The sequence below is a fragment of the Sapajus apella genome, unplaced genomic scaffold, assembly GCF_009761245.1.
Source record: "Sapajus apella isolate SASKATOON/1434 unplaced genomic scaffold, GSC_monkey_1.0 scaffold94, whole genome shotgun sequence".
Classification (NCBI taxonomy): Eukaryota; Metazoa; Chordata; class Mammalia; order Primates; family Cebidae; genus Sapajus; species Sapajus apella.
The window spans coordinates 2,200,271-2,211,069 of NW_022437034.1; the positions used below are offsets into that span (position 1 = coordinate 2,200,271).

The 10,799-nt window shown below is 40.9% G+C and overlaps 1 protein-coding gene across 1 annotated transcript in view; it reads left to right on the forward strand.

Annotated features, from left to right (window-relative positions):
- The window catches only part of SGPL1 (sphingosine-1-phosphate lyase 1), a 62,610-nt gene that overhangs the window by 26,940 nt on the left and 24,871 nt on the right, over positions 1-10,799 (forward strand). Inside the window, exons 3-5 of the mRNA XM_032256257.1 lie at positions 393-558; positions 6,236-6,303; positions 10,059-10,206. Of these exons, the coding sequence (XP_032112148.1) occupies positions 393-558; positions 6,236-6,303; positions 10,059-10,206 (382 nt within the window). The remainder of the gene's footprint in view (positions 1-392; positions 559-6,235; positions 6,304-10,058; positions 10,207-10,799) is intronic.

Below are 10,799 nucleotides of genomic sequence, written 5' to 3' on the forward strand. Positions count from 1 at the left end.
TACAGAATAGGAAAGATTCAAATAGGGAAGAGAAATGACATTTCATACTGGGGATATTAGTTTGAGTTAAGAGACTGGGACAGTGATACTGACAGTCACACAGAAACCTTAGGGCTAAAGTGACGATCTAGCTTAACCCTCTTATTGTACAAAATAGGCACAAGATCAAAAATATTCTCAAAGTCCACTAGCTCTTAAGTGGCAGTGGAGTGCTGCTGGAGTGACTGGTACAGAAGTCTCGAGGGCTGTAGATGATGATAAGATTATTGCTGAAGAAGGGCAAGATCAGGAATGACCTTGCCCTTGAAAAATGAGAGTTGAAGTACAAACTAAGAACAAACTTCTTTTCTCTCTCAAAATGTAATGTTTCTATTTTTCTCTTGTATTTCTAGAAGGCCTTTGAGCCCTACTTAGAGATTTTGGAAGTATACTCCACAAAAGCCAAGAATTATGTAAATGGGCATTGCACCAAGTATGAGCCCTGGCAGCTAATCGCATGGAGTGTCGTGTGGACCCTGCTGTTAGTCTGGGGATATGAGTTTGTCTTCCAGCCAGAGAGTAAGTATGCTGTCTCCTCCGTAAAGGTATAGTGGTGTGTCACTAGCCTCAAACTCATTGCTGACAGATAGGACTAATTTATTGCCTTTTGGTGTGGTTCTTTTTTTGTTTTTTTTTTTTTTTTTTGAGACAGAATCTCACTCTGTCGCCATGCTGGAGTGCAATGGCACAGTCTCGGCTCACTGCAACCTCTGCCTCCCAGGTTCAAGTGATTCTCCTGCCTCAGCCTCCTGAGTACCTGGGACTACAGGTGTGCACCACCACACCCAGCTAATTTTTGTATTTTTAGTAGAGTTGGGGTTTCACCATGTTGGCCAGGATGGTCTTGATCTCTTGACCTTGTGATCTTCCCTCCTTGGCCTCTTAAAGTGCTGGGATTATAGTCACGAGCCACCATGCCATGCCCTTGTTTGGTTCTTAATTTTTAAAGTCTGTTTAAATGTAAAGCAGTACTTTGTCTTCTGATTGGTATAACAGGACTGTTGTGTAATTAATACTCCTTAACATTGATTTTTTTTTGAATTTGTAGTTTATGTAAAAACACCTCAGAATTAGTCATTGTAAGGATCCATAGCTATCACAGCGTGGCTTAAACCTTCGGTACCAGTTTCTTCCCTAGAACATAATTATGTCACCTGGAGTTCCCCGAGCAGGAATTTTTTGCTTTCATTTTGTGCCATCCCTTTCAATAAAGATTAGGTGAAATTGGAACAGCACTTACGTGGTGACCATTTGAGTGCTTGTTATGTGCCAGGCACTGCAGCAGGCTCTGGGGATATCTGCACAAGTAGTACAGGATCTCTCTCCTCTTGGAGCTGAGCTTCTGGTATCGGAGCTGAACTTCTGGTATTGGAGCTGGGGTGGGGTGGGGATCATATACTTTGAGCTTCCTGGAAGTGACTCAGAGCCAGATCAACATGGGGAAGAAGAGGGCACTTCTCAGGGCGCAGAAGATGAGCAGTCCAATGATCTGCTTATGAATCTTCCACCCTTGCTTAGGATTAAGCCCCTTTCCTGACCACCCACTTTTTTCCCACCTAGAAACCTGGTTGCATGTTACCTTCTTATGAGTTGCAGTCTGTGCTTTGTGAGTTTTGTTTGTACCTAAACACAAATCATCGATTTGGTGCTGGATGTTCTGTAACGCTCCCCTGCACCCTTTCCCCACTCTTAGTAGGGTATTGGAGTTAACTTCGTTGGCGTAAGAAATCAGTAACAGTGGCTGGGTGCAGTGGCTCATGCCTGTAATCCAGCACTTTAGGAGGCCGAGGCGGGTGGATCACCTGAGGTCAAGAATTCTAGACCACCCTGACCAATATGGTGAAACCCCATTTCTACTAAAGATACAAAAAATAAATAAATAAAAAATTAGCTGGGTTCCTGTAATCCCAGCTGCAAGGGAGGCTGAGGAAGGAGAATCACTTGAACCTGGGAGGCAGAGGTTGCAGTGAGCCAAGATTGTGCCACTTTACTCCAGCCTGGGTGACGGAGCAAAACTCTGTTTCGAAAACAAACAAACAAAAAATCAGTAACATTCAAGATAATTATTCACTGTTTCTCATTTGTTTGAAGTTTCCCCACCGCTTTGCTTCCCTGATAACATATGTTTAAAAGGACTCTTCACCTGTGTTTTTTTCTGCTTTTCTTCTTCTTGCTCAAGGAAAGTCAATTGAGAAGCCAGATTCCATTTTTACTTGTCAAATAGCTTCTTAGCGATTTATGGCGTAGTAAACATTGCAAAACCCGACAACCAAGAAGCAAGTTCCAGCTACTTAGCTTTTCAATTAAAGTGGAAATGAGACGTGACTGTCCTGTGTCAATCTGTACTTCATTCCAGCTTTAAAAGCTTTGTCCTCAGTTGCTGCTCTTAGTCCTTGCAACATTTTCTGATAAACTCTGACAAATTAGACTGGCTGGCCCTTCTGTGGCATCTGCTCAATGGTTTGGATATGGTTGTAGCTCATGTCCTTCTGCTCATGCTTATTCCTGTATTCAGTTCGTTGAGTAAGCGGCCCATTTCAGAGGACTCGGAGGGGTAGCAAGAAATGTACTTTCTTTTTATGTTTTAACTTTTAATTTTTAAAAATAACCAGTCTCTGCTTATCCATCTTTCTGTTATAAAATATATGTAACATGAAATTTACCACTTTAACCATCTTTAAGTATGCAGTTAGTCGTGTGGCAGTACGTACATTCACATTATTGTACAGGCATCACTACTACCAGAACTTTTTCATCACCCCACTGAAACTCCATTTTAATAACATCAAATAATGACTGCTCATTACTCTCTCCCCCATCCCCTGGCAGCCACCATTTATTGTACTGCCTTGTTTACAAATGTACTACCATTCAGAGGTGGTACATCTGTGAAACAAGGCTAAGCGTAGATATCTGAAATTTATATTATACTGCTATGATTAGTATTAACTTTAGGTATTTCTTTTTAAAACAAATTTTAAAATTATTTTAATTGGCAAATAAACATTGTTTATCACGTATAACCTGTTGTTTTGAAATGTGTATACATTGTGAAATGGCTAAATTGAGCAAATTAACATGCATTACCTCCCATGTTTTTCATTTTTTTGTGGCTACATATTTCTCATTTCAGTTCTGCAGCTCACTGTGCCGTACATTTCACTTAACTAATAGTAGAGACACAGCCATCTTAGGCTCTGATAATTATTTATCTGCTTCTAGTGGTCAAAAAGGAATATGCTGGCCTCTTGAGAGGCCAGTTTTCCATGAGACAATTGTTAGTCATAGTATACTCATGACATATGTCATCTAAATCCTTGTGGGCTGAACTCCAAGCCATTTGAGGTTTTTGTTTAGTTTTGTTTTGAGATAGTCTTACTCTGTCACCCAGGCTGGAGAGCAGTAGTACGATCTCAGCTCACTGCAACCTCTGCCTCCTGGGGTCAAGCAATTCTCCCTGCCTCAGCCTCCAGAGTAGCTGGGATTATAGGCATCCACTACAATGCCTGGCTAATTTTTGTATTTTTAGTAGAGATGGGGTTTTGCCATGTCGGCCAGGCTGGTTTTGAATTCCTAACCTCAGGTGATCCGCCCACCTCAGCCTCCCAAAGTGCTAAGATTACAGGCGTGAGCTACCACGCCTGGCCAAGTTGTTTTGTTTTTAAACATATGTATAATATAAAACAAAAGCAGTACATATTCACTGTGGAAAAGTTGGTCACTATGGGTAAATAAGAACAAAATTAAAATCTTACTACTGAAGGATACCACTATTTGTCTATCTCTGTTTCTATATCTGAATCCAGTTTGAATCATACAGAATATAATTTTTATAGTAAAAAATTGTTGGATATCGACAATTTTGTACAATTTAGCACATACACAGCACACTTTTATTTGGTAACTTCCAACTTGAATTTTAGACACAGATAAGAATGTCTTCCCTCAAGAGATCAGGGATAATTTTGATAGAATATTCATTTTTTAGCATTTGCTCATTTGCCATGTGTTGCTGAACAATCAAGTTATTTTTAGTACACTGCGCTAGAGGAGTCTGAAGTCTGGACTAGTGATGAATTTTGCTGATCTTCCAACTCTGAATCCCTCCTGAGGGAAGAGAGTAGTTCTGGAACAAAGGATGGAGCCTGGGATAGAGGAGAAGTGGGCAGTGGCATGAGCTGGGCAGGGCTTAGCAGCTCTCCAGGATATTGCCTCCTCCTTATTTCTTCCCTGTGATTATCAGCTCACAGTTTATTGTTTTTACTTTAACACTGATTTTAACTGTGGGTTGTCCATAGTTCACCAACAGAAATCAGCTTTATGTCATGGGAGGAGATGATAAACTCTCAGTTTCTTGTTATGTCACCTTGGGTAACACCCTTTTAAGCTCTCTTAGCCTATTCCTTGCAATTAAATGGATGTCATAATAGCTGCTTTATCTAGTCACAGGTAATATGAGGACTGAATTGTATGTTTTGCATGAGTGGAATTTGTAAACTGTTAAGAACCATGCATTGTTCTTATACTGACATTTCCTATTTTGTTATCTTCAACTTTTTAAAAATTAAAAAAAAATAACAAACATTGTATATGTTTATGGTGTACAACATGATGTTTTAAAATATGCGTAAGTTGTGGAATGGTTCAATCAAACTAACATTACCTCATGTACCTTTTTAAAAGGTGAGAACACTTAAAATCTACTTTCTTAGCGATCTTTAAGTATACAGCACATTTTTATTTACTGTATCACCATGGTCTCTTGATATTTCTGCTTCTATCTAACTGGAATGTTCTGTCCTTTTGACCATCTCCCATATTCCTTCTTCCACTTACCCTCAATCCCACTAAAAAATTCTAATTACTTTTCTTTCTGTACCACTAGGGACTTCTGAGATAATCTTTTTAGGTGATAACCATGGGCTCTTTTTATTTTTATTTTCTTCATCTCTGACACTGTATTCTGTTCTTTTTACCCTGTACCATTTTTTTTCTCACAACTTTCACAAAATTAGTCTATTCTTTTATCCTCTCCTAGTCACATGACTATACTTCAGGACAGCTGGTTCAGTTTGCTGATTTTTAGACTTCTTTTTACCTCAATTGCTTCATCAATTGAGGTAAAACATAGATCCAGGAAAAACAAACCGGAAACAGGGGCTGGCCATATTAGTCTTGGGGGAAGGAAGAGAAATGTTGAACATCTAGAAACCTTAGGAGGGTCAAGAATTCTGGAATACATACATCATTTGAGCTAGTAGTTCTGCTTCTGAGAGTTTATCCTGTAGGTATACTTGTAGGTATGCAGTATGGTGTGTGTTAAAAGGTTATTTATTTCAGCATGATCTGTAATAGCAAATATTAGAAACAACTTGTATTCCATCATTAAGGGGCAGGTTAAATAAATTTTGGCACATTCATATAATGTAATACTCTGCAGCTATAAAAATTAGTGAGGGCTGGGTGCAGTGGCTCATGCTTGTAATCCCAGCATTTTGGGAGGTCAAGGTGGGCGGCAGATCATGAGGTCAGGAGATCAAGACCATCCTGGCTAACACGATGAAATGCTGTCTCTGCTAAAAATACAAAAAATTAGGTGGCATGTGCCTGTAGTCTCAGCTACTTGGGAGGCTGAGGCAGGAGAATCGCTTGAACCCGGGAGGCAGAAGTTGCAATGAGCTGAGATTCCGCCACTGTATTCCAGCCTGGATGACAGAGTGAGACTCAGTCTCAAAAAAAAAGAGGATGCACTGATCTTTAAGATGATACTCCTAAGTGGAAAAACAAGGTCTACTACAATGCTAGAGTATACTTTTTGTGCAAAAGAAGGTAGACAAATAAGAATATAGCTTTACTGTTGCACGTGTATGCATAAAGAAACTCTGGAAGAGTGTACCAGAAACTAACAGTAGTGTTTACTTGGGGGTAGCCTGAGGGTCAGGGGGATAGGTTTGAAAGAGGGAAACTTCGCTGCTTTACTGTATGTGAATGCGTTTGTATTTTTAAAATTTTGAACCATGTAAGTACGGTACTTCACAAATTTAAATTTAAAAGTATTTTTTTGTTGTTTTTTGAAGGAAAGCAATTCTTTGCAATTGGAAGCAAGTGAGGTTGCGGAAGACACATTGAATAGTTGCTATATACCAGGTCATATCTGGAAATTTATTTGAATAAGAGAACCATTTGTTTCTTACAGGTTTATGGTCAAGGTTTAAAAAGAAATGTTTTAAGCTCACTAGGAAGATGCCCGTTATTGGTCGTAAGGTAAGTGGAATCTGTATATGTCATTTTTTCCCCTCTTGAGCGTCATACTTCTTTCTATTTACTGAACCTAATATTCTCAAAGTGGAGGGGTGATTTTTTTCCCTTGCCTCAGGGGACACTTAGCAGTGTTTGGAGAAGGTTTCCATTGTCACAGCTATGGAGTGGTGCTCTTGGCATGTAATGGATGGTGGCCAGAAATGCTGCTGAACATCCTACAATGTACAGGGCAGCCCACCTGCCCCAACACAGAATTATCTGGCTGGAAATGTCAAAAGAACCAAGATTGAGAAACCCTGACTTAACGCTTTCTCCAACATAAATGGCCAAAGGAGAGATGAGAAGCCTGTTAAGGAAGTAAGAATTTGAAATGAGAAGACTTGACTATAGTGTTACGGTGCTTTGGAACAACATGTGGCTGGCTGACTTGAGCTATTTATCTAGAAGTTGGGTGCTCACAGGGTTTAGGTCAGGGGTCCGCAAACGTTTTCTGTAATGGGCTAGATATGAAACATTTTGGGCTCTGTAGGCCATATCATGCCTGTTGCAACTCCTCACCTCTGCCCTTGTAGAGGGCCGACAGCAAGAGGCTCATGAATGAGCCTGGCTCTATTCCAGTGAAACTTTCTTTATGAATTCAGGTATGCCTTAGTAGGTTCCTGGCTGTAGTTTGCTGATCCCAAGTTGCACAGCGCTGTCACTTGCTCTTTGCACTTACCTATATTATAGTATATCCCCTTTGCCTTCACCCATGCTGAGGATAAGGTAGTCACCTCTGTGCCTCTCACAGGTTCTTTATCACAGATGAAGATAACCAGGACAGGCCCCTTGGCAAGCTCTCAGGAAGGCACTTGAGTCCTTGGCATCTTCACCTCTTCCAGTGCCTTCCCCTCACCCTCCTTTGGTCTTTCCCAACTTTACCTGTCTTCAAGTTTTCTTTCACTTTGGGCTTTCAGTTTTCTTTCCTGGCTATACCAGGGGTCTTTGGTTGACTCCTGACCTAAAAGGTTGCCAGTTATCTTTAGCCTTTGGCCGAAATCCATTCAGGCTGCTGTGCTAACTCTCCCAGAGATATGTATCTTCAGGTTCATTTCCTGTAGGGGAGTGGAAGCAATAAATGGGGTGGTGAAGGGGGATGTGAGCACATAGGCTTCTGTTTGCTCTCTAAATTATATGAATCCCTAAAAGTAAATCTAGCCCTTATAGAGTATAAGGGGTGGGAACAGGGAAGGTATTATAGAAGATGGACTATAGCATAAATTACATTAGGATTTCCCTTTATTTCCTGCATTTTTTTTTCTTCTCACTTTATTCAGTATCCAGACTTTGAGACAAATAAATGCTAGGGTTGCAGAACCCATTCTTTAACTTATAAAGTAAATATCCTTAGCTTGCTAAGGGCTATCTAATTACCCTCTAGTTTTTCAGAAGCAGATTCTGAGGCTTAGAGACAAAAAGTTACATGTGTGTGTGTGCACGCACATGTTCGTCTGTGTATATGTGTAGCCCTCTGTCATTTATTCACTTATCAACACATGTTTATTGAGCCACCTGCTCAGTGTCAAGTACTTTTCAGGGTGCTGGGGATATGGTGGTGAATAAGACCAAGTTCTTCCTCTCATGGAACTTATTTATTTTTTTTTTTTGAGATGGAGTCTTGCTCTGTCGGCCAGGCTGGAGTGCAGTGGTGTGATCTCGGCTCACTGCAACCCCTGCCTCCTGGGTTCAGGTGATTCTCCTGCCTCAGCCTCCTGAGTAGCTGGGATTACAGTTGTGTACCACCACACCTGGCTAATTTTTGGTATTTTTAGTAGAGACGGGGTTTTACCATATTGGTCAGGCTGGTCTCAAACAGCTGACTTTATGATCTGCCTGCCTCAGCCTCTCAAAGTGCCGGGATTACAGGCATGAGCCACTGCACCCAGCAGAACTTATCATTTTAATAGGAAAGACAGAAAATAAATCAGTAAACAAATACATGGAATGTTATTTTAAAGTAAATGCTTTGAAGAAATTAAAATTGGGTACCATAATATAGGCTTTGAGGCAAGAATTGGGAGTAAGGAAGTACTTGCTGTGCTTTCTAATATACGTCTGTCATTTGTTGTTTGTTTTATTTTACGGCAATAGCATACTCTATGCATGGAAGCTCAGCTTTCATAGCCTGTTCTGTTGCATGAGTCATCATTTATGTGAATTAATTTTTAAATTTACAACTTAAAAAATATCTTCATGTCCATAGAATGCCCTGGAATTGCCCAGGAGTGTAGCCTCTGCTCCCTGCTAGTACAGGCCTGTTAGACAATTTGTAGGTGTGCTCAAAAAGAGTGACTTACCCTGTGGTTTCATCAAGGGCCATATCTAAGAACTTCTCTTTCTTCTAATCATCCATGGCTAGAGATGAGACAATCTTAGTGTGGAGTGAGTTCTTGAGTTCTCAAGCAAATATATTGCTGAAACAGTAGCACTGTGACATGAACAAATTGTGACATGTAGCTTCTCTCTCCAAACCTACTAACCAAGAGTCTTTTGCTGTAAGCCGAAGGCCCTACCCGTCTGCCTCTTTACTCTGCTATTTTTTTCCCTCAGCACTTTTTGCTACCTGACTTACTTCTGTCTCTCCTGCTGAAAATAAACTTCATGAGGACAGGAGGTGTTTTTTAGTTTTTTTTTTTTTTTTTTTTTCTTGTGTTCTCCACTGCCTAAAAGTTTGTTTTGTTCACTGTATACCCCGGCCTGCATATTTGTTAAGTGAATAAAAGAAAATGGCTTAGAAGCTATGGCTTTGAGGGGAAGAGAAGAGAATCATAGTTGATAAATGGCATAGCAGAAAGGACCTTAGCTCCTCCTAACATTTTGGGGTCAGGCGGTGCAAGCTTAAGAAGATACATTGGAGCCTTCCTGGCAATTCTTAGAATGCCTTGTGCTTGTATTGTATGGGGCCTTCAAATTCCTGGTGTGCTGTGTGCATGTCTGTTGAAGGAGCTCATCACTTGCACAAGGACCAGAATGCCTTTCATTGCAGCATGGCCAGTTTTCTGGCTACTGTTCGTATTTGTACTTTTGATTCTTTTACACACATACTGTAGTTGCTGCCAAGGCAGGATCAAAGTCCAAATGTTGCCCTCAGGGATGTGCTGACTTTAGCAATACAAACCAAGTGAAGCAGCAGTGATATCAGCATGGTAGAAAAATGGGTTAAGGGGAAATTGGGTGCATCTTTTTTTTTTTTTTTTTTTGAGACAGAGTCTTGCTGTGTTGCCCAGGCTGGATGGGGTATAGTGGTGTGATCTCTGCTCACTGCAACCTCCACCTCCTGGGCTCAAGTGTTTCTCATGCCTCAGCCTCCCAAGTAGCTCGGATTACAGGCACCTTACACCATGCCTGACTAATTTTTGTATTTTTAGTAGAGTTGGGGTTTTACCATGTTGGCCAGGCCGGTCTCTACCTCCTGACCTCAAGCAATCCACCCACCTCAGCCTCCTGAAAAGCTGTGATAACAGGCGTGAGCCACCGCACCCGGCTGAGTGCATCTTGACCTTTACAGAGAAGCTTCGCTTTTCAGATTTTTAAGAGGCTGTTGTACATGGCAGAAAGTAGCTAACCAGTCAAAATATCACCATATATCTTTAAGAAAAATGTTATCTAGTTACTTGTGCAGTGCCCAGCGTTTGAGCAGCTGCTTGAATGTCATAATGGTTCTGCTGTCTCTACTGTACTCTTGCATCTGATTAACTTTGCCTTTCTTACCTTTGGAGATTCAAGACAAATTGAACAAGACCAAGGAGGATATTAACAAGAACATGTCATTCCTGAAAGTGGACAAAGAGTATGTGAAAGCTTTGCCCTCCCAGGGTCTGAGCTCATCTGCAGTTTTGGAGAAACTTAAAGAGTACAGCTCTATGGGTATGATGCTTGGCATATACATGCTCTCTGCTTCCTTAAAGCAACTGGTTTTGTCATTGTTTAATGTACACATAGGTTAAGAATAACTCATCATTGGTGCTTACATGTTTAGGAGGGCCTACTCTCTGTTTCACAGGTTGGATTTCATATTTTTAAAATTATGTTTAGATTCATCCTTCATCCATAAAGCAAGCAAATCTCAGAGATAGTGGAACTTTGCTTTATTTCCTTTTGTAAGCATGACTGAAACAAATATGTTTGTGTTTAAGAAGAGAGAATATCAGGCCGGGCGCAGTGGCTCAAGCCTATAATCCCAGCACTTTGGGAGGCCGAGGCGGGTGGATCACGAGGTCAAGAGATTGAGACCATCCTGGTCAACAAGGTGAAACCCCGTCTCTACTAAAAATACAAAAATTAGCTGGGCATGGTGGCGTGCACCTGTAGTCCCAGCTAATCGGGAGGCTGAGGCAGGAGAATTGCTTGAACCCAGGAGGCGGAGGCTGCAGTGAGCCGAGATTGCGCCATTGCACTCCTGCCTGGGTAACAAGAGCAAAACTCCATCTCAAAAAAAAAAAAAAAAAAAAAAAAAAAAA